This window comes from Cherax quadricarinatus, chromosome 27 (genome assembly GCF_038502225.1).
Source record: "Cherax quadricarinatus isolate ZL_2023a chromosome 27, ASM3850222v1, whole genome shotgun sequence".
In the NCBI taxonomy this organism is placed as follows: Eukaryota; Metazoa; Arthropoda; class Malacostraca; order Decapoda; family Parastacidae; genus Cherax; species Cherax quadricarinatus.
Window position 1 is genome coordinate 14604324 of NC_091318.1, and position 25450 is coordinate 14629773.

At 38.8% G+C, this 25450-nt stretch overlaps 1 protein-coding gene across 2 annotated transcripts in view; it reads left to right on the top strand.

Moving 5' to 3' along the window:
- LOC128691096 (hydroxyacyl-coenzyme A dehydrogenase, mitochondrial) overlaps positions 1 to 25450 on the top strand; it is an 85334-nt gene that overhangs the window by 41409 nt on the left and 18475 nt on the right. Inside the window, exons 4-5 of one of the 2 annotated variants that reach the window (XM_053779897.2) lie at positions 4476 to 4638; positions 19097 to 19213. In XM_053779897.2, the coding sequence (XP_053635872.1) occupies positions 4476 to 4638; positions 19097 to 19213 (280 nt within the window). Of the gene's footprint in view, positions 1 to 1680; positions 2046 to 4475; positions 4639 to 19096; positions 19214 to 25450 lie in introns of those variants that run through there. The other variant, XM_053779896.2, reaches the window with a different exon arrangement.

Sequence of the window (25450 nt, forward strand, 5' to 3'; positions counted from 1 at the left end):
GATTTTTATGAAATTATATATGTTACATAAAACACCTGTATAAAAGTATGAAGGGAATATTTAGTGTGCATTAACCCTTTAATTGTATCTTTCTTACTAGTGAATGGGTGATGAGGATTTGTCAACCATATTCTTATGCACAATTTTTTGTGCCTTCAGATATGCTACCCGCCAGTTAGGTTAGGTAAGGTTCATCAGGAAACAGGACAAATGTTTCCTGATGCGGGTTTTAGTCAGATGATGACCTACCTTTGGAGCTTTTGGTCATCTGACCGAGGCTTACCGGTCCACCCCTTTAAAAATTATGGTCATGTAGAACCATTTTTTGTAGTACTGCTACCTGCCAGTATTTTTTTTTTTACCTCAGCACAGCCGTTGGGTTCTCCTATAACCTCTTCATGCCTTTGAAAAAATCTGAGACTATGTGGGTTCATGCAGTACATCATGGATAACACTGCCTAACTAGCATAAGTAAATAATAAAACCAGGACCTGTTGTTGCACTACCAGCTTCACTACCAGTAAACAGGGTGTGCAGCTGCCAGGAAAACGCCTTATTCATTCCAATTGTATTAGTTTCATGATACTAACAGTGAAATTCAACTCCTTGTAGCTTTCCTCCATGCTCCTGGTTTCTCATAGCCTACTAGAACAATTGTAGAAATCTTTCAAGAGGAAACTAGACAGCTTTCTCTACCAAGTGCCATGTCAACCAGGCTGTAATGAATATGTGGTCCAGCAGGCTGCCAGCAGCAGCAGCAGCCTGGTTGACCAGACAAGCTTGGCCCAGGGCCAGGCTGCAATAGTAGGAATACTCTAAACTGATCAAAAGTATATCGTCATAACCTTCCTCCATTTACCTGGCTCCTTATTGCCTTTCTCCATACACCTGGCTTATCACCACCCTCCCTACCCTTGTCTCCTTTAGACCACCTACCCAAAATTGCCATATGTGTGGACAGGTGTCAGTAGTGTCATAAATTTCTTTCTTTCTTTCAACACACCGGCCGTATCCCACCGAGGCGGGGTGGCCCAAAAGGAAAAACGAAAGTTTCTCCTTTTACATTTAGTAATATATACAGGAGAAGAGGTTACTAGCCCCTTGCTCCCGGCATTTTAGTTGCCTCTTACAACACGCATGGCTTACGGAGGAAGAATTCTGTTCCACTTCCCCATGGAGATAAGAGGAAATAAACAAGAATAAGAACTAGAAAGAAAATAGAAGAAAACCCAGAGGGGTGTGTATATATGTGCTTGTACATGTATGTGTAGTGTGACCTAAGTGTAAGTAGAAGTAGCAAGACGTACCTGAAATCTTGCATGTTCATGAGACAGAAAAAAGGACACCAGCAATCCTACCATCATGTAAAACAATTACAGGCTTTCGTTTTACACTCACTTGGCAGGACGGTAGTACCTCCCTGGGCGGTTGCTGTCTACCAACCTACTACCTTGATGTCATAAATTGATTGTATGAATTTTACACCCTCAGAAGTTCAAAAATTCTCAGGTTCCTCAAAACCATGTGTAGGAGACAGAAAAGAAGACACCAGTAATCCTACCATCATGTAAAACAATTACAGGCTTTCGTTTTACGCTCACTTGGCAGGACGGTAGTACCTTCCTGGTCGGAAAATTCCAAATTATTATTATTATTATTAAAATCTTTCTCTCTCCACAGGTTGGCACAAAGAATTTCCAGATGAATCAATCTTCAATCCTTCACCTTTATTGAACAAGTTGGTGGAGGAAGGTAAACTAGGAGTGAAGACTGGCGAAGGATTCTACAAGTACAAGAAATAAGAGAGCTATGCCTGAAATTCATTTTTTGATAAGTTTTACACCAGTAGAAGATGTAACTGTGCAAGAAGAGTGATGATTATACTGTTTAGATGTACTTTCATAGGAGAAGGTTCCATTATACTATTTCACATACTTGCAATGAAGAAGTTAGTGTTCTCAATTGTAAATTGTATTTATAACCATATGAAATGGAATTTATGTTTTCACCAGAATTTTGTCAAATAAAATTTTATATTGGTTGTTTATACTGTTATTTTTTGCCTTGAAATAAATATTTCCATATAAACATGGTAATCTCAACCCTCTAAATTCACTAATTTTGATGATTCCATATTTTTACCAAAGGTTTCCTTGTGATTAGTTTCTAATATTCACATTTTTTGTAGTTTTGTTTTGGTTTGGTGTAGGACTTAAAAATTGAAAACCAACCATAGGATTTCACTCATTGGAATTTTTCTTTAATACACTGGCTCTCTCACTGAGATAAGGTGATCAACAGAGGAGGAAACACATTTACCACCATTAATTCAGGTGTGCTAACATGACAGTTCAGAGGGCCTTCCAAACTGCAACATCCTCACTCACTTCCAAGTTTCTCCTCTACGGATATTTTTTTTTAACAAGCTGGCCATCTCTCAACGAGGCAGGGTGTACTGAAAAATAAACACTCACCGTCATTTACACTATCACTGTCTTGCCAGAGGCTAATATCCCAAACTCCTCTTTTAGAGTGCAGGCACTACTCTTCCCACCTCCAAGACTTGAGTAGTATTTAAATTGACAAAATTTATAATATGGACAGCATTGAAGGGTATTTGCAATTTTATTTTCCAAAACCTTTAGGAACTTAGCTTTTGTAGCTTTGGAGAGCTATTTGCTCATCACTTTCACTACACAAATAATTCAGATTCTTGGTCATCATTTTCTACTGCAGTGTACTCTATATATTCACATTTAGCTAGTTTATCAGGTATAGTAGTTCTTTTGGAAAAATGCTTTGTTCATTGTTATGCTTGGGAATTTTGTCTTGTAATCATATACTGTAGTCTTGTATTTTTTGTAGTTCCTTTTTTTTATGTCTGTATTGGGACCTTCATGTATTTTAAATTACAGGAATCCTCATTTTTGATAAAGTCGATATCATCATTTTGCTTTGCCTGCTATGTGAATTGTGCGGTTTTGTGAATCCATGCAGTTTTGTGCAATCATGCAGTTGAGAGAAATATCCAGGTCTTTGTAACAAGACCAACAAGATAAGTATAAATCAGTTCAGTGTCATGGTATGAAGAGAGAATTATATATATGGTTCATAAGAATTTAGATGTGTACTATTGTATTTTGGTTATACTATACCAATGTTTCTAAATTAGTACTGTACATTATTTGAATTTCAAACTACAATAAAACATAGGATCCAGTTAGGTTCGGTGAGCAAGTTTAAAGTTTTCACTTTGATATTTAACTACCGATAAGTGACATTAAGAAAATGGTTGTGGACGACCACCGTAATAAATCAACAGGTGTTTTTCTCCAGTTCTTTACAAATACTGTATCTGTTAATGGCTCTGGGGCACCTCTCAAAAAAGTTCCTCGATTCTGATGAGGGGCTTTTGCAGGAATTGAACTTCCAGCTCTAAAGACCTGAGGCCAGTAATGCTACCACTGCAATGATATTAATATTTTCCTTCCTTCAAACTTGGTGCATTACTCTTGAAAAGCACAAAAGTGTTTGGTCTTTGTCATTGCTGTGAGAGAAACTTTCAAGTTATCTTTCCCATGTTTTTCATTAGAAACCTTGAAGATAGCATTTGTCAAATTTATTCAGTTTCTTAAAAGGTTATTATATCATCTATCATGCCTTGTTTTAAGTGTTAACAGTTCTATAGCCCTCACCCTATCTGGGATAAGCATCAATTTAACCGAGATATTTTTTCAACCTACATTTTAGTTTTTCCAATGATGTGATGTCTTTCTTTAGGTGTCACCAGGATTGAATACAGTGAGGGGAACACAACAGATTCATTAAGTTGAATACTCATTTTATTTTCCATTTCTTCAAAGGTTTTATGACTTCTGTAGTTTAGTTGTCTGAAGATTTTACTGCTGCTTCTGCTTGATCATCTTGCCTTCACTGATTGTTGGACAGTTACCCAAAGGTCCTTTTCTTATTCAGCAAACTTTTTCTCACACATTTCCAGTCTTTTGATGGGTTGTGAAGTTCATTTAGGTGATTTTGCATAGAAATTCAATACAGTTATGCCCTTGTCATTTATCATCTTGCAGTAAAATATCTCGCCTAAAATTTATTAATTTTGGGGAAAAAAATAGCCAAACTATTTTTTTTTTTCAAAAGTACAACTTACGTGTCATAAGTTTATTTTGAGTAAGTATGGAGGTAACTCATGCAGTAAGTTCCAAAATAAAACTGTGCTGCAGTTATAAGGTCATGTCATTTAATCTTCAGACAGTTGTTTGAACTCTAAATAAGTGTTCTTATAAACTGACTTATAACTTGCTCATTTAATTCTTTCCATGCTTCAAAATTTCATTCATCAGTTTAATTTTGCTTATCAATTATGTACTAAGTGCACATGTTCATTACTGTATTTTCACCAATAAATAAATTAGCTCCTTTTTGGGTGCAGTAACATTTTTTTTTCTCTTTAACTGCAGGTTGTGCGGATTCCTGAGACATCAGAAGCCACATTTAGTAAGATGACTCAGTTTGGCAAGACAATGGGCAAGGTGATCGTCCAGTGTAAAGACACTCCTGGTTTCATCGCCAACCACCTTATTGTTCCCTACCTCCTTGCTGCTATCAGGCTTGTTGAGCGAGGTGCATTTTTGTGTTTAGTCATATATAAGTGTGTGTGTATGGTGTGTGTTGTGTGCTGTGTATGCACAGAGCAACAGTACATGTATGCTGAGAGGTTCATATCTCAATATTTGTGAGAATTGGAAGAAAGTTGAAAGTGAACATAGGTAAGAGTAAAGTGATGAGGGTATCTAATGATTTAGGTAAAGAAAAATTGGATATCACATGGGAGGGAGGGAGTATGGAAGAAGTGAATGTGTTCAGATATTTGAGAGTAGACTTGTCAGCTGATGGGTTTATTAAGAAGGACGAGATAAATCATAGAATTGATGAAGGAAAAAGGTGGGTGGTGCATTGAGATATCTATGGAGACAAAGAACATTATCCATGGAGGCAAAGAAGGGACTTTATGAGAGTATAGTGGTACCAACACTCTTATATGGGTGTGAAGCATGGGTTGTGAATGTTACAGCAAGGAGGAGGCTGGAGGCAGTGGAGATGTAGTGTCTAAGGGCAATGTGTGACTTAATATTTTCTGCAGAGAATTTGTAGTGTGGAAATTAGGAGGTATCGAAGTACTAAACATATTATTCAGAGCTGATGAAAGATTTTGAGGTGGTTTGGTTATTTAAGAGAGGATGGAGCAAAATAGGATGACTTGGAGGATACATAACTTTGTAGTGGAGAGAAGGAGGGGTTGTCCTAAGGAAGGATGGAGGGAGGGGGTAAAAGAGATTTTCTGTGCAAGGTATCATGTGGGAGTTCGTATACGTGGATTAGGGTAGAAATACTCACGTAGGCTGTTATTACGTATAATTGCTGTTATGTGGACAGAGCCTTGCCAGCCGTACCTATCTCCTTGCTCACTCGTAAAACTGACTAGCCGGCTGCAGTACCCTATGTGAGGGGGCCTTTGATACTGCTGAGGTCAGCACAATATGAATTCAGATAGTGACTCAGGCAGAGACGGTTGGTCGTTGAGTCAGCGGTACACTGGTTACTACTACTGAGGTTACTGGTAACTGGTTACTACTGAGAGCTCGGCGACGCTAACGTATGTCGTCCCGACATACAACTAATACAAACTAGAGATGGCAGGTATACGGCTTGGGCTGATTCTATACAATGTCAAAGTACACAACATGAAACATTATAGATACATAAGTAGAACATTGGAATGAAAGCTTACGTAACTGAAACTGTAATGCAATACAAGGTATACTATAGTACAACTTAAAACTCAACAAATGAACAACGAACTCAACATTGAGATTACAAGTGATAAAAACAAAAATTTTGATCGATCGATCTGTATTCGTGTGATCTACGGATTCTGAGGAAGGAATATATACAAAGAAAGAGTGTTTAACAGAAAGGCAGATTCGGTGCACGCAAATCTAGACTGTTAACTCTCAGAATGCGGAGAGAACATGAACACAAAAAAAAAAATTCTTGAATACTGATAAGTTGATACTGTAATTATTCATCTATACAGGTTATTTACATTTAACCCCAACTCTGCTAGGGTAAGATTGGCATATGCAGAATGGGTGTCATCTCTGGGAGGATCAAACTCTGTAGCATTGGCTAACTCATGCTGTATTTGAGGCAAATCTGAATTGGAAGTTACAAATGATACTTGAGGATTTCTCAATACCTGTCGTGTACGTAGGGAATAACGACATTCAGGTTGATCATCTGACTGAGTATCAGAGGAAGAGAGTACAGGATCAGGAGGATTGTCAGAGTCTGTCACATTAGTCTGGGTTGGAACATCATTATCATCACATACTAACTTCATATGATCCAAATGCGATTCTTTATACTGACCAGTACTAATCTCTCTAACCTTATACTTATTACCAGTGATATGTTCAACTACGCGATAAGGACCAACAAACCTTTGATCAAGCTTTGGCATTGCAGACGTTTTGTTAAAGTTAATCAGCATAACTCTCGAACCTACTTTGATTTTGGATGGCTTTGATCGAGTGTTTGCGACTCTTGTAAATTCAGCTGTTGATTTATGAAGTGTTTCACGGATTCTTCTAAAAACACTTTGAGCTAAGCTGGTACGAGTTGCTACGAAATCATCAGGGTTGTAATTTGGTTTCGGATTAGAATATAACAACTCATAAGGCAAACGTTTATCTACACCATACAATGCATAATGTGGAGTGTCACCTATAGAAACATTGTAAGCAGAATTTATAGCACACTGCACATCAGGTATAACTTCATCCCAAGTTTCACTGTTGGGATTGATAGTGGCTCTCAAGACATCAAGTACTTTCTTATTGGTTCGTTCCGCTAACCCATTGCTGGCAGGATGATGAGGAACAATGGTGGATTTAGTGATCTTGTACAAGGTACACAAATTTTCAAGAATTTCATTACAGAATTCACCTCCATTATCTGTTACTAGGGACTTAGGGGTGGTATGCCTGCAGATAATGCGTTCTTTAAACGCTTTAGCTACTGTCTCGGCAGTCTTATCTGCAATAGGAACTAACTCGCAATATCTGGTGAAATGGTCTACCATAACACACAGATGTTTGTTACCTTGGAGGGAACATTGGAAATTAGTTAACAAATCTAGCGCAACTCTTTCCCAAGGTTCGCTAGTAGTTGGATACACTTGGATTGGATTAGGACCATTAGCATTGCCTTTATGTTGCATGCAGACACTACATTTCCTAACATACTCAGAAATATCAGTTGCCATACGAGGCCAAAAGTATTTCAATCTGGCTTGTTTTACTGAACGATCCATACCAGGGTGTGCAACACCTGGTACATCGTGAACTAGCTGTAAGGCTACATTCACTAGTGACTGTGGAATTACTAACTGGTATACTCTTCTGCTAGGAGTACCCAACTCGGCTGTTCGATACAGTAATTCTTGGTTCATGAGAAAGTCACTGATGGGTGCTGGTGGCTTCACAGTCAGAATAAGATCTTCCTGGAGCAGGAATCGAATCACACCAGACCACATGGGATCTGTTCGTTGAGCATTCTTTACATCTTCAGCACTAAATGGAGGGTCTGCAGTTACTATACTAACATGTCGCGATAAGGCATCTGCGACTACATTTGACTTGCCAGGTAAATGCTCAAAGGTGGGATTGAACTCTTGGATAGTCAAGGTCCATCTAGCTAACCTTCCAGTAGGTTGTTTGTTCTGGAATAAGGGTATCAGTGGAGCATGATCTGTCAAGACATGAACAGAGTACTGATAAATAATGTCTCGGAAGTGCTTTAAAGACCATACTATTGCTAAAGCTTCTTGCTCAGTTACTGTATAATTACGTTCAGCCTTTGTAAGGACTCGGCTAGCAAATGCAACTGCGTTGTACTTGCCATCGGTCTTCTGAGCTAGTACGGCACCTATGCCAATTGAACTAGCATCAGTTGTCAGATAGAAAGGCTTAGAAAAATCTGGAAATTTCAAAATTGGAGCAGAAGTTAGCTTTTCTTTTAGAGTTTGGAATGCTCTTTCTTGACGGAAGGTCCAAACAAAAGGAGCATCTTTCTTAAGCAACTCAGTTAGAGGAGCAGCTATGGAAGAAAAATTGGCAATGAAAGCTCTATAAAAACCTGCTAAGCCCACAAAGGATCTTACGGCATCAGCAGTTTTGGGAGTTGGAAAATTTAGTACTGCAGTTACTTTACTTTGGTCAGTCGTAACCCCTCTAGGAGTGACTACGTGACCAAGAAACTTAATTTCTGATCTGAAAAATTGACATTTTGACAGTTTGATCTTTAAATTGGCTTCTTCAAGCTTACCAAGTACTACATCAAGTCTTTTCAAGTGTGTATCCACGTCTTTAGACATGACGATTACGTCATCTAAGTACACCATAAGTGCATTACCTATGAGACCTCTAAAGATATTAGTCATGAGCCTTGAGAACGTGATAGGGGAAGATCGTAATCCAAATGCCATACGGAGGAAGTGATAATGACCTGTAGGAGTGGAGAATGCAGTTAGCTCTTGGCTGTCCTCGTGAAGAGGGACTTGCCAAAACCCTTGTAACAAATCTAGGGTTGAAAAGACTTTGTTATCTCCAATATTACGTAAAAGATCACCCAGTACAGGGAGTGGAAAGCGATCTGGAATGGTTTTTGCGTTTAACTTCCTAAAGTCAATTACTGGACGCCAAGTACCATCCTTCTTAGGTACTAGTATCAAGGGTGCATTCCAAGGTGAATTGCTAGGTGCAATAACTCCATCATCAAGCATTTGATTGATCAATTCTTCTGCGACAGCAACTTGTGAATGAGGCATTCTGTACGCAGGTATGTAGATAGGTCTAGTACCAGGTTCAAGTGGAATACGATGGGACAATAAGTTCGTTATACCCATCTTCTCACCTGGTAAAGCAATGGCTTTACGACGTTTGTTCAACAGAGTCAACAAACGCTTGACTTCATCTGGGAAGTCAGTGGGAGCTAAGTCTTTCTCCTCAACTGGTGGAACATTTTGATCCAGTGAAGTGGATGAGGTCTCCCCGGCAGAAATAGCACCGACCCACTGGTCAGGTGACAACTCATCCTCTACCTGAACAGGGTAAGGATAGTGAACAAGGTCAACAAGATTGGTATTTGCTCTAAGGCGAACACTGTGACCAGAAGTGTTGGCCAGGTAGAAATGGATCTTACTATCTCTTACAACATGTAAGGATGGTTCAACAAATAGACCTTTTACTTTGCAGGAATCACTGTCAACTAGGACGTTATCACCATCTGGAACACTAGGAACAACTACAGACACTCTAGTGAGAGCACTAGCCGCAACAGAAACGTCTTTCTGCAGACGGCATGTGACATCAACAAGAGATGGCATTACTAGTTGCAAGTAATTGTTTTCCGACAAGGCGTCCCCTGTGGAGAAACTACTACTCGAACTAGCAGGCATTGCAGGGATAGGTTGAGCACTCAAGGCAATCTGAGCGTCCTCGGACACTTGAGGCATCGGACTATCCTGCAATTCTGAAGGTATAGGTGGAACACTGATGGGAGTGACAGAATTACCAGTGCCTGACCGCTTGGGTACGCTACTGGAGAAAGCATTAGCTTGTAAGGACTTAATCCGTACATCATACTCTGCAGCAGTATAACAGATTTCTGATCCAAGCTGGTAACCCCAGAATGGAACGATCAAGTCGTCAATTTGTGCATGCCATCGATAAGGGTCGAGCACAATGCGTAAGTCTCGCATGGAAGCAAATCCCAGTAGAAGGTCACCAGGGAAAGTAATCTGGTCGACAACAAGGAAGGAAACAGTGAAGTCTCTACCTTGGATAGAAAAGGTTAGGGCAGTCGTACCTCGGACACGCAGGTGAGAACCAGATACTCCACTAAGGGAGGACACAGGAGTCGGTTCTACGAGAAGGACATGTCGTAACTTCTTATCCTTAAACAAACTAGACCTAATAATATTGATTTGCGCACCAGAGTCCATGAACAATTGAACGGGCGCATTATAAACAGATGCTTGCACTATAGGGCCTATGGTTGCATTGGAAGTTATGTGCAAACAAAAAGGTGGATTTTCATCAGAAAAGACTTGTTCTACTCCATCCCCAAAATCATCTGTGTCAGAGACATGTGAAGCAACAACCTCGGCAGGGTTGTCATTCTCGAGACTGCTTAAGGCTTCAAAGGAGTTGTGAACGGGGATGGTGTACTCATTATCACCTACTGTCACCATGGGGCGGTTTGACTGGGGCGCTCGAATTCCCCCGAATTGGAAGAACGAGCCTGGTTCTGGTGAGTTTGAGAATTGAATGAATGAGCCTGGTTCTGGTTATTTTGAAAACCACGAGATCTGTTACCTCGACGGGTTCTGCGGTTGGAACGACCACGGAAAGATCTAGAGTACTGAAGGTTATAGAGAGCATTACACTCAGATGTGTCATGTCCATGTATTCTATGATAAGTACAGTAAGGAAGATCTGAGTACTCATCATCAGTACGACGTCTCTTAGGATAACTATCAGGACAATTAATTGCAATATGTCCACGGAAACCACAGTTGTAACAATTCCGCCGACTATGGTTACTGAATGTACTATGAATACTACGAGGTGTATAACGACTCTGTACACTGGTTCTTGATGATCTCTGAGATGGTTGACGACCACGATTTGTCTCTGTGGCGCAAACAAGAGGTGGTGCAGACTGAGGCATATTTGTGACATTACTTTTAATACAAGGGAAAGTACCCTGGGGGCACAAGGAACGTACATGATTTAAGGCTGTAAGTGGTTCCATCGTTACAGTTGGAGGATCAGCCTCATAAGCACACACAGAAGCAGGTGGCATTAGTTCTTTAATTGCTCCAAAAGCTGCTATTTTAGCAATTGATTCTGTAAATGGTTTAGCCTCTTCAGAGAGAAAAGATGATGATTGGACAGCATTGATAAATGATGATAAAAGTTTATCTAATCTAACAGCAAATGCACTCAACGATTCAGTACTCATGGGTGTAGCATTCACTAGTTCTCTAAGAACGACATATGGATCAGCTGTTTTTACTGGGACAAGGAAAGAACGAATCAGTTCCTCATATTGTGACCACTTAGTAAGATTCCTGAAGTCTCGCATATCAAGGAGATCAACAACGTGAACAGCAGCAGGAGATCGATAAAGAGCTTCTTTAGCAATTCTGATAAGGCTTTCCTCTGAAGGAGGACCTTCAGCTAGGGCACTAGCACGAGAACGAATGGCTGCAAACCATGCTTCAAGACTATGTACATGGCCATTGAATAAAGGTAACGCATCAAGGGAATCACGAGTATAACTATAATATCTCGGTGTCTGAGTCGGTCTGTCAGTCGGTAAGGAACTGTGAGGACTGATGACAGGACCAGCAGTAGTAGCCTGAGAGGTCTGAGTGTCGACATTCACTAAAGTATCACTTGACGGTATGTGAGACATAATGGCAAAGTAACACGAGAACAAATAAGGCAAAAATAATGAACAATAAAAATGATATAAAATTCTAGAATTGAAATGAAAAGATATACAACTAATTCTGCAGAATAATATTTAAATACACTGCAAGAAGAAAGAAAACTCAATTTAAAGGACTATTGACCAAGGGAAAAAAAAAATTTACATTGAAATATACAAGTAAAAATATTACTGGAGACTGAATTAAATTCAAAATGAGCTGTCTTTACTCTTGCTAATAAAGAAATTAATTAATTAAATTTTTAAATCAATGTGAAAGTATAAAATAAAATTATTAAATTGTTAACTGGGAAATTTTAAGTATTTTCTAAGAATGCATAGACAAAATTAAAATATAATGCACAAAATATCAATAAAAGAAAAGAATTCACTGCAGAACAGTTCAACAAAATAATTCACTTCAGAACAAGTGCAACAAAATAAAGTATAGAAATAATCACTGCAGTAATAAGTTGCACTGGGAAAACTCAGGTAAAATAATGAATTTAAAATATGAAGAAAAAAAAAAATAAACTGATTGAACACTTTAACTCTTAATTGTAAATTAGACAAAACAATTTACTCAAGCAGAGTAAGGAAACACTTTACGTTAAAAGTAATTGAAATTGCATCAAGAGTGAATTTGTTCAAGAATTATGAAAATATGAATAAAATAAAACACAGGAACAAAACAGGTAAGTTAACACTTACAGTGACGAAGCACACTTCTTAAATTAATATTCTTACAACAAAATCCTGCTGTGACTGATACAACAAAAATCTTGCTGTGACTGATACGACAAAAATTTTGCTGGCAAAAATAATGGTACACAGTCTGCGAAAAAATTAGAGAAATGAGACACTGTTGGCATACGAAAAAAAATGACACACATAGAAATAAATGGAAAATTTGGTATACTGGGGTAAATATCACTGCAGAATACAACGCTGAAAGAATACAATAAAAAAAAATTGAATCACTTCACACAGAGTGACTGACTGGTACACTACACAATAATACTTACTACAGACGAGTAGCATAAGAAAAACACAGCAGAATAATATAAGTGAAAACACTGAAAAATTATTCTAAAAAATAATGAGTCAAAAATACTGCGTTTACACTGAAAACACAAGGTTTAGAGTACACAAGAATTTTACTATAAATGTCTCACACACGCAAATGTCTTTAAATGCAAGAAAATGTCTCAAAAAAATTATCACTGAAGTGGAGAGTAGTAGACGGGCGGTGACGGGGTGACGAGGTGAAGATATTGTCCTGTGGGCGGGCGGTGTTTCCTCCTACACCCACACACTGTTGTCGTGAAGAAATGTGCGTTCTAGGCGAACTCACATAACTGGCTTTATCTCGTTGGCACCAGCTACAATCTCTTGACCAATTATGTGAGCCAAAACAGTACTAGGACCCGGTACAAGGGTGCAAACAACCACAGGTAGATGAGTGGATGGCTGGTGGGAGAGAGTGGGGGGTGTGACTCTCGCTGGGGTACTGCCGCGCACCCCGGGTGGTGGGAGAGAGAGTGGTGGGGGGGGACGCTGGGGGTCTGCCGCGCACCCCACTCACCCACGGTGGCTTAATAACCCACTCTATGCCACAGGAATGGTAAAAACCACTCTTAGCATCCAACAGGAAGCACAAAGCGATATACACAATACTTGAGAGGAACGTGGCTTACTTCTTACTGCGTGGCTTACTTCTCTCCCTCAGCTGGGTTAGAAGCTGGGTTGGCTGACTGGCTTACCCCACGAGAATGGATGACTGGAAGACGTGTAACGATGCACAAAGCACGGAGGAGCAGTTGGATGACAGGAGACAGGCTGGATGATAGGGTGACTGGCGTTCACTTCCACAGTCTGGCTTACTGACTGGCTTAATTGCAAAATCCGGGTCAACCCCTCGGAGATTGAAGCAATTAGCACACGAACTAAGCCAGGAAGCTTGAAACGGCTGCAACAGGCTTGCAGGATGAAAGCTGTGAGGGGAGTCAGGCTTGGCTGGTGGTGCCGGAGGGTAGAGCTGGTGGCTGGAGAATCACCTTTGACCCTGGCGCTACTCACACAAACAGCCTTCAAACGCCTTGAATTACCCTTAAAAACGTAAATCCACGCTCCACACCGCTGTACACCATTTATCATGTGGGAGTTCGTATACGTGGATTAGGGTAGAAATACTCACGTAGGCTGTTTTACGTATAATTGCTGTTATGTGAACAGAGCTCTTGCCAGCCGTACCTATCTCCTTGCTCACTCGTGTAAAACTGACTAGCCGGCTGCAGTACCCTATGTGAGGGGGCCTTATACTGCTGAGGTCAGCACAATATGAATTCAGATAGTGACTCAGGCAGAGACGGTTGATCGTTGAGTCAACGGTACAATAGTTACGGTAACTGGTTACTACTACTGAGACTGGTAACTGGTTACTACTACTGAGACTGGTAACTGGTTACTACTACTGAGACTAAGTCTCTGCGAAAAACACACCTTAAGCCAGCAGATAGTGGAGCCAACAAGACTAGAAAACACACTTGACCTTATCTTCACAAATAATGAGGACCTGATAAGAGACATAAGAATATCAAAAACAACTAATTCCGATCACAATCTAATCGAAGTCCAGACGTACATGCATAGGGGTCCTGAACAGCAGAATGCATGTACCTGTGAAGGTGTCTTCACAAAATACAATTTAAACAACAAGAACATCAACTGGGACCAGGTAAACCATGTCCTAAACGAAACATGTTGGGAAGATGTCTTAAATGACATGGATCCAAACCAGTGCCTTGAAAGGATCAACTTCCTGGTAGCCGAAGCATGTTCTAGGCATATTCCCCTAAGAAAGAAGAAGAGCAGGAGTAAACTGGAGAGAAAAAGACGCTCCCTCTACAGAAGACGACGAAGAGTCACTGAGCTCCTCAGGAGTGCTAGAATATCTGATACACGAAAGGAGGCGCTGACCAGGGAAGTGGAAACTATCGAACTTAAGCTAAATGACTCTTACAGGAACCAGGAGAGGCAGGAGGAGCTTAAAGCTATTAGTGAAATTGAAAGAAATTCAAAATATTTCTTTTCATATGCCAAAAACAAGGCAAATACCACATCTAGTATCGGGCCCTTACTCAGACAGGATGGGACTTACACAGACGACAACAAGGAAATGAGTGAAATATTGAAATCCCAGTACGACTCTGTGTTTAGTGAACCACTAATCGGTCTGAGGATCGACGACCCAAATGATTTCTTCATGAATGAGCCTCAAAACTCCATAAATGTATGCCAGATTTCCGACATTACCCTAACTCCGATAGATTTCGAAAAAGCCATTGACAACATGCCTATGCACTCAGCCCCGGGCCCAGACTCGTGGAACTCTGTTTTCATTAAGAACTGCAAGAAACCCCTCTCGCGTGCCCTAAGTACACTATGGAGGAGGAGCTTGGACATGGGTGAAATTCCACAGTCACTTAAAACAACGGATATAGCCCCACTACATAAAGGTGGCAGCAAAGCATTAGCTAAGAACTATAGACCAATAGCTCTGACATCCCACATCATAAAAATCTTTGAAAGAGTGCTAAGAAGCAGGATTGCAAATCACCTGGATTCCCAAAATCTGCACAATCCAGGGCAACATGGGTTCAGGGCAGGTCGCTCCTGCCTCTCACAACTACTGGATCACTATGACATGGCCTTGGATGCACTGGAAGAAAATCAGAATGCAGATGTAATATACACAGACTTTGCAAAAGCATTTGACAAATGCGATCATGGCGTAATAGCCCATAAAATACGTGCTAAAGGAATAACTGGGAAAGTGGGGAGATGGATCTTCAACTTCCTAACAAATCGAACACAAAGAGTAGTGGTCAGCAGAGTTAAATCGGAGGCTGCCATAGTGAAGAGCTCTGTTCCACAAGGCACAGTACTCGCCCCCATCTTATTCCTTATCCTCATATCAGACATAAACAGAGATATACACCACAGCACCGTATCATCCTTTGCGGATGATACTAGGATCTGCATGAGGCTGTCATCTGCTGAGGACGCGGTTAACCTCCAAGAAGATATAAACAAAGTTTTCCAGTGGGCAACGGTAAACAATATGATGTTCAATGAGGACAAATTCCAACTACTCCATTATGGAAAACTGGAGGAGATAATAACTAGAACAGAGTATACTACTGACTCCGGCCATACAATAGAGCGAAAAAATAATGTAAGGGACCTGGGAGTAGTAATGTCTGAGGATCTCACTTTCAAGGATCACAACAGTGCCACGATCGCACGTGCAAAGAAAATGATAGGATGGATAATGAGAACTTTCAAAACGAGAGATGCCAAGCCCATGATGATCCTTTTCAAATCACTTGTTCTCTCTAGGCTGGAATACTGCTGTACATTAACATCTCCATACAAAGCAGGTGAAATCGCAGATCTAGAGAGTGTACAGAGATCCTTTACTGCACGTATAAGTTCTGTCAAGCACCTTAACTACTGGGAACGCTTGGAAGCACTTGACTTGTACTCGTTGGAACGCAGGAGGGAGAGATATATCATAATCTACACTTGGAAAATCTTGGAAGGAATGGTCCCAAATCTGCACACAGAAATCACTCCCTACGAAAGTAAAAGACTGGGCAGGCGATGCAAAATGCCCCCAATAAAAAGTAGGGGCGCCATTGGTACACTAAGAGAAAACACCATAAGTGTCCGGGGCCCAAAACTGTTCAACAGCCTCCCATCAAGCATTAGGGGAATTGCCAATAAACCCCTGGCTGCCTTCAAGAGAGAGCTGGACAGATACCTAAAGTCAGTGCCGGATCAGCCGGGCTGTGGCTCGTACGTCGGACTGCGTGCGGCCAGCAGTAACAGCCTAGTTGATCAGGCCCTGATCCATCGGGAGGCCTGGTCATGGACCGGGCCGCGGGGGCGTTGATCCCCGGAATAACCTCCAGGTAACCTCCAGTGGGAGATGGCCAGCATGTTAAAAAAAAATCACTACAGGAATACAGTACACATGGGTTCCCCAGTTTCAACATTAAATGTGTCCCTGACAATCTTTTGTTACTTAACCCTTTCAGGGTCCAAGGCCAAAATCTGAAGTGGTGCCCCAGTGTCCAAGAATTTTCAAAAAAAAATTTTTTTATTTTTTCTTATGAAATGGTAGAGAATCTTTTTGTGAATGTAATAAAACAAAAAGTACGAAATTTGATGGAAAACTGATGAAATTATGCTCTCGTGAATTTTGATGTGTCAGCGATATTTACGAATCAGCGATTTTGCCGACTTTGACTCCCATTTTAGGCCAATTACAATATTCCAATCAACCAAATTCTTAGCTATTTCACTAGTATTACTTCTATTCTATCGATTGAGCACAAGAAATCGCCAAGTCAACTGTTTCAACTACAAAATAAAGTGACTGGAAATTGGAAATTTGGCCAATTTAACACAAAGTTCAAAATATTCCAATTTCAAAATATGGTCTAGAATAAACAATGTAGGTATTCCTGGCACTAAACTAACATTTCCTCTGTTCATTAGTTATGTTTTGAGGCTTTACAAATAAATTCCATTTTGATTTTTTATTCACATAATGAATTTTTATTCACACCAAAAAACAGAAGATTTACTGTTATGCAATATTGTAATAATTGTATAAATATCATCACCACATTTGTGAATGTATATTAGACCCACCAGCTGGCGTGTATTAGACGTGTGAGGTCGTTTGTTTACTCTTGAACATCGGCAAAAATTTAACATTTCTGCCACTTTGAGCTTAGTTTCATGCCATTTCCAGTGCTAAAACCAATCAAAATTATCTCTATTTCTGCAATATGTCTTCCATTCTATCAAATGAGACCAAGAAATCACAAATACAACTATAAAAAATATATGAAAAAACACTGCAAAGTCGCTGTTTTAATCGAAAATCAGGGTCTCAGTTTTTTTCTCTCATTATATACATTGTGCTGCAGGATTTGTTTTATGTGGTGCACACATACCACATAGATGTATTCTCTCATATCTAGGCCCAAATTTACCACTCACAGTTTATCAGAGTGAGCTGAGCTCATGACGTAGATCTACGGTTTGGACCCTGAACATAAAGCCGTAGATCTACGGGACGGACCTTGAAATGGTTAAGTGGTTGGAACATGAAACCTATTTTCCCACAGATGCCCTTGTTGTAATGGAATAGGATTCCCCAACCATTGTCATGTGGGTTTTCGATGCGTGGATAGGGTAAGAATACTCACGTAGGCTGGTAGTACGTATAATATAACGGAAGATATGGAAAGCGCCAACAGCCGACCTGCCTCTCTCTGCTCTCTGTCTTGACTGACCCATGAGTGCCTATGGGTGAGGGGGTGTTTGAAATCCTGCTATGGTCAGCAGCAACATAACAGTCAGTGATTCACGCAGAGACGGTTGGTAGTGAGTCATCTACTGGTACACTGGTTACTGGTAACTGGTTACTAGGAACTGGTACTACTACTGAGACCATAATATTCCATATATGGTTTCATTTATTTTTTAATATAAAATTTAAAAATTGTACAGTATGCTGATGATACCGGAAAGCACAAAGTTCTGGGCTAGGGATATGAACATTATTTTATGGCCAAGACTATTTCCTCTTTTTTTTTTTTTTTAAAAGAAGGCATCTTCATAATACATCATCTCTTCATAAATGGTAGTACAATATTTGGCATACCTGATTAGCATCTATGCCCAGTCAAAGTTTTAAGGACATAATTTGGAATTATGGGGATGCCTGTCTTGGATCACAGTGACTGAAAAATATCAAGTGTAATGTAAGGAATGTCTTTCTCACATCATGCAGTGGCTGAAATACATCTTGAGTGATATATTTCTATGTCGTTGTTTAATATTTTTCATTTCGAACCTTTCGAGTACTTCCTGTATACCAGTGGTACATAATTTTGTATTGAAAATAAAACTTCACAAATACACTATTGTTACCAGTAGTCTTCCTGCAGTTTATTATTGAGACTTCTGTTAATGCTATGGTGCCATAATTCCATTTTTATACAGGCAGGCTCCGCTTTACGGTGCTTTGCTAATTCAGTAGTTTTCAGTTCCATTTTTATACAGGCAGGTTCCTCTTTACAGCTCTTTGTTAATACAGTAGTTTTCAGTTATACCCATTCAGATTTCTTACTATATATATTTACCACTTACTATTAGCTAAGGACAAAAATATTTTAAGGTAAGCAATGTGTGTACTGTATATGCATTTTTTAGGCCTAGGTATATGATAATGTAAACATGTTATCAGGCATTTACATGCATTTGAAAGTGAAAAATGACTTCGATTCACTTTACAGCAATTTTCTCCTATATCAGTAGCCCAGAACCTAACTTGCTGTATAAGCGGGGCCTTCCTGCATATATACATATATATGAGAGACTTGAATGAAAACAAAGCCTGTAAAAGGAGTGAGTGACATATTCTTTCTAATCAATATCACAGGGGATGGCACAATGGAGGATGTGGACACTGCTATGAAGCTAGGTGCTGGCTATCCCATGGGACCCTTTGAGGTACTTGACCATATAGGTGTGGACTTGTTCAAATCTATCAGTGAAGGTAAGAGTTTAACAAAATTGTCACCTCACCTCTTAAAACTTAGTTTGACTTCATGTACCTGTTATTTTTTTTTTTTTTTTAACTTTAGCAATCTCTCACGAAGGCAGGGTGACCCAAAAAAGAAGGAAACACTTCATCATTCACACATAATTACTGTCTTTGCAGAGGCACCCAAATACAACAGTTTAAATGTCATTCCAAACAGTGGATATTCGAAACCCCCTCCTTTAAAGTGCAGGCATTGTACTTCTCAAGTTCGGCTAACCGTTTTCCCTGAATCCCTTAACAAAATATTACCCTGCTCACACTCCAACAGCTAATCAGGTCTCAACAGTTCAGCTCCATTCACTCCTATCTAACATGCTCACACATGCCCGCTGCATGTCCAGGCCCCTTGCACACAAAACCTCTTTTACCCCCTCCATCTTTTCCTAGGATCCTCTTATGTTCCTCTAAAATACAGTATTTTATGTGCCACCCACAGGATAGATACAGGGTACATAATGAAACAAATTAACAATGAAGCTGTCATTAATTATTCTTTCCATAATAAGTGGTAAGAAAAATATTTAGCACATTCTTCTTCAACAAACTGGCTGTATCCCACTGAGGCAGGGTGGCCCAAAAAGAAGAACAAAAGTTTCCCTTTTTAAATTTAGTAATGTGTGTGTGTGTATATATATATATATATATATATATATATATATATATATATATATATATATATATATATATATATATATATATATATATATATATATATATATATATATATATGCAATAAGATCACAGTAAACAGGTGATTTCAAAATATGCAAAACAACCACTCTGAAAGAATAGAGAAATTCCAAGCGCTTTCGTGACTACTCACATTATCAAGGAACTATGAAAGTGAAGCATCCAAGGAAGCTATATAAGGGGTCGGCCAGCACCTCACTATCAGATCCCACAACGGTTAAACACGTGACGCGCGGCGAGCCAACTTGGACAGGTCCTTTGCAAAACTCACCCCCAAGCTATTTATTTGTCCAGTGTATTATTAAATTCTACCCAAATTCTATTAATTATAAATGGATCTAATTTATATAAACCAAAGGAAATATTCATATTGTCAAAACTGCTTTTTATGAAACAAGATTCAATTATATTCCTGTCGACCATGGACTTGCTTGATACTACTTTCTCAACTTTTTGAAAATCAATTGGATGGTTAAAATCTCTTACATGAATAAATAGAGCATTGGAATCTTGTCCAGTTCTAATGCTATATTTATGTTGTTTTAATCTTAGTTCGAGATTTTTACCAGTTTGACCGTAATAAACTTTATCGCAAATTTTACAAGGAATCTTATAGACACATCCATCAGCATTTTGAGGGGAATTCTTAATCAAAAGTTTTTTTACTGTATCAAGATTTTTGAATACAACTTTAATATTAAAAGTCTTAAGAAGAGAAGGCATATCAACCAAGTTTTCATGGTAAGGGAGAACCAACATATTTTTAGTTGAATAAGGCTGGTTGCCCTTTTTTGGATTATAAAAAGTGTTCCTAGCAACTTTAAAAGATTTATCAATTACATTTCTTGGGTATTTTAAATCATTACCTATTTCATAAATTTTGGATATTTCCTCATCTATGAACTCAGGACTACAAATTCGTAAAGCTCTCAAAAACATTGATGAGAAAACAGACAGTTTGACTCTATCTTGATGCGAGGAATAATAGTGGACATAGGAACAGTTATTTGTAGGTTTTCTGTAAATTTTAAATTTGAATTCATTATTACCCTTAATAATTAAAACATCTAGAAAAGGCAATGAGTTATTTTCTTCAAACTCAACAGTAAAGTTTATAGAATGGGCTAAGCTATTTAATTTTCCAAGAAAATGGTGTATATCTACATTTTTGGGCATAAGACACAAAATATCATCAACATATCTGAACCATTTAGCTCTATTAGGGAGGATTGTGTTAAGCAACCTTGTTTCAAAAAATTCCATGTATAGGTTACTAAGAACAGGTGAAAGAGGATTTCCCATTGCCATACCAAACTTCTGAGTGTAAAACTTATCATTAAATACAAATTTTGCATCAACAATGCAAAGTTTAATAAGTTTAATGATAGTAGGAACTGGCAATGGTAAATCATAGTTAACGAGTTCTTCAGATAAGAAACTTAATAAATCATCAACAGGAACTTTCGTAAACAAGGAAGTAACATCAAAACTAACCATGTTAAAATCATTTAAGTCAGTCAAGGAGTTTAATTTATCAACCAAGTCTATGTTGTTTTTAACATTAAAGTTAGAAATTTTGCCAACAATAGGGCTCAAAATATCGACAAGCCATTTGGATAATTTATATGAAACTGACCCTATGGAGCTAATAATTGGTCTGACTGGATTCCCTGGTTTGTGTGTTTTTATTAGTCCATACATGTAAGGTAAAGATGGATTAGTGGAAGTAAATTGTTTGACTAATTCATCTTTGCCTTTCAGTAGAAGTTTTATTGTTTTATTGAAATTGCTGTTAACGGTTTCTAGGGGATTTTTCCTAAGTTTAGAATAGGTTTCAGTATCATCTAAGAGATTATTCATTTTTTCTTGGTAATCATTTTCTTTCATAATTACTATTGCATTTATTTTGTCTGCTTTAGTAAGGCGCAAATTTTTATTGTTATTAAGTGTATCATAAGACTTAAAGAATCTTTGAGGGCAATTGGGAATGTTTGGTTTTAACATAGAGCTGTATACCATTCCTTTACTAATATTAATTTCATCAGAGGATAAATCAGAAAATTTTTCAAAGTTACAAAAGGCTTTTGCAATTTCAACATTATTAAGTTTTTTTGAAGTTGCAAAACTTAGGCCAAAACCTAGAGCAGCAGTTGTATGTTTGTCTAAAATTTCATCTGATAAGTTAATTACAAAATTGTTATTAGCATGCTTTGTCCAATCACTATTTTCAATTAAAATGTCTAATTTTCTTTGTAGTTTGCTCTTGAGTTCATTACAAATTCTTCTGAGTTTATTATAGCAATGATCCAACATACTGCGTTTCCATTCTGATGGAATGGCCTGATTAAAAGAGTATTTTTTGTTTCTCAATATTTTGAATGCTTCCTTCTCCTGTATTTTAGTTATTTCAATATGTTTCTGAAGAATAATTCTCATAAAATCATCAAAAGGACGATCTCTCATGTCAAGGAGTCTATTGGGTAAAAGAGACTTGGGAAGAACTTGTTCATTTAAACAATTTTTTAAAAAATTAAGTCGAATTTTTAACTTGTGGGACTTGATCAGTGCAGAAGAAAACTGTGAAACAAAAGATATATGATTAGGAAAGCTTATCGAGAACATTCTGAAGAGTCGTGTGGTATCCATTAATGCAATAAGATCACAGTAAACAGGTGATTTCAAAATATGCAAAACAACCACTCTGAAAGAATAGAGAAATTCCAAGCGCTTTCGTGACTACTCACATTATCAAGGAACTATGAAAGTGAAGCATCCAAGGAAGCTATATAAGGGGTCGGCCAGCACCTCACTATCAGATCCCACAACGGTTAAACACGTGACGCGCGGCGAGCCAACTTGGACAGGTCCTTTGCAAAACTCACCCCCAAGCTATTTATTTGTCCAGCCTTATTCAACTAAAAATATGTTGGTTCTCCCTTACCATGAAAACTTGGTTGATATGCCTTCTCTTCTTAAGACTTTTAATATTAAAGTTGTATTCAAAAATCTTGATACAGTAAAAAAACTTTTGATTAAGAATTCCCCTCAAAATGCTGATGGATGTGTCTATAAGATTCCTTGTAAAATTTGCGATAAAGTTTATTACGGTCAAACTGGTAAAAATCTCGAACTAAGATTAAAACAACATAAATATAGCATTAGAACTGGACAAGATTCCAATGCTCTATTTATTCATGTAAGAGATTTTAACCATCCAATTGATTTTCAAAAAGTTGAGAAAGTAGTATCAAGCAAGTCCATGGTCGACAGGAATATAATTGAATCTTGTTTCATAAAAAGCAGTTTTGACAATAATATGAATATTTCCTTTGGTTTATATAAATTAGATCCATTTATAATTAATAGAATTTGGGTAGAATTTAATAATACACTGGACAAATAAATAGCTTGGGGGTGAGTTTTGCAAAGGACCTGTCCAAGTTGGCTCGCCGCTCGTCACGTGTTTAACCGTTGTGGGATCTGATAGTGAGGTGCTGGCCGACCCCTTATATAGCTTCCTTGGATGCTTCACTTTCATAGTTCCTTGATAATGTGAGTAGTCACGAAAGCGCTTGGAATTTCTCTATTCTTTCAGAGTGGTTGTTTTGCATATATATATATATATATTTATATATATATATATATATATATATATATATATATATATATATATATATATATATATTTATTTTTATTTTTTATTATCACACCGGCCGATTCCCACCAAGGCAGGGTGGCCCGAAAAAGAAAAACTTTCACCATCATTCACTCCATCACTGTCTTGCCAGAAGGGTGCTTTACACTACAGTTTTTAAACTGCAACATTAACACCCCTCCTTCAGAGTGCAGGCACTGTACTTCCCATCTCCAGGACTCAAGTCCGGCCTGCCGGTTTCCCTGAATCCCTTCATAAATGTTACTTTGCTCACACTCCAACAGCACGTCAAGTATTAAAAACCACATGTCTCCATTCACTCCTATCAAACACGCTCACGCATGCCTGCTGGAAGTCCAAGCCCCTCGCACACAAAACCTCCTTTACCCCCTCCCTCCAACCCTTCCTAGGCCGACCCCTACCCCGCCTTCCTTCCACTACAGACTGATACACTCTTGAAGTCATTCTGTTTCGCTCCATTCTCTCTACATGTCCGAACCACCTCAACAACCCTTCCTCAGCCCTCTGGACAACAGTTTTGGTAATCCCGCACCTCCTCCTAACTTCCAAACTACGAATTCTCTGCATTATATTCACACCACACATTGCCCTCAGACATGACATCTCCACTGCCTCCAGCCTTCTCCTCGCTGCAACATTCATCACCCACGCTTCACACCCATATAAGAGCGTTGGTAAAACTATACTCTCATACATTCCCCTCTTTGCCTCCAAGGACAAAGTTCTTTGTCTCCACAGACTCCTAAGTGCACCACTCACTCTTTTTCCCTCATCAATTCTATGATTCACCTCATCTTTCATAGACCCATCCGCTGACACGTCCACTCCCAAATATCTGAATACGTTCACCTCCTCCATACTCTCTCCCTCCAATCTGATATTCAATCTTTCATCACCTAATCTTTTTGTTATCCTCATAACCTTACTCTTTCCTGTATTCACCTTTAATTTTCTTCTTTTGCACACCCTACCAAATTCATCCACCAATCTCTGCAACTTCTCTTCAGAATCTCCCAAGAGCACAGTGTCATCAGCAAAGAGCAGCTGTGACAACTCCCACTTTGTGTGTGATTCTTTATCTTTTAACTCCACGCCTCTTGCCAAGACCCTCGCATTTACTTCTCTTACAACCCCATCTATAAATATATTAAACAACCACGGTGACATCACACATCCTTGTCTAAGGCCTACTTTTACTGGGAAAAAATTTCCCTCTTTCCTACATACTCTAACTTGAGCCTCACTATCCTCGTAAAAACTCTTCACTGCTTTCAGTAACCTACCTCCTACACCATACACTTGCAACATCTGCCACATTGCCCCCCTATCCACCCTGTCATACGCCTTTTCCAAATCCATAAATGCCACAAAGACCTCTTTAGCCTTATCTAAATACTGTTCACTTATATGTTTCACTGTAAACACCTGGTCCACACACCCCCTACCTTTCCTAAAGCCTCCTTGTTCATCTGCTATCCTATTCTCCGTCTTACTCTTAATTCTTTCAATTATATATATATATATATATATATATATATATATATATATATATATATATATATATACGAGGTAGTAGGTTGGTAGACAGCAACCGCCCAGGGAGGTACTACCGTCCTGCCAAGTGAGTGTAAAACGAAAGCCTGTAATTGTTTTACATGATGGTAGGATTGCTGGTGTCCTTTTTTCTGTCTCATGAACATGCAAGATTTCAGGTACGTCTTGCTACTTCTGCTTACACTTAGGTCACACTACACATACATGTACAAGCATATGTATACACACCCCTCTGGGTTTTCTTCTATTTTCTTACTAGCTCTTGTTCT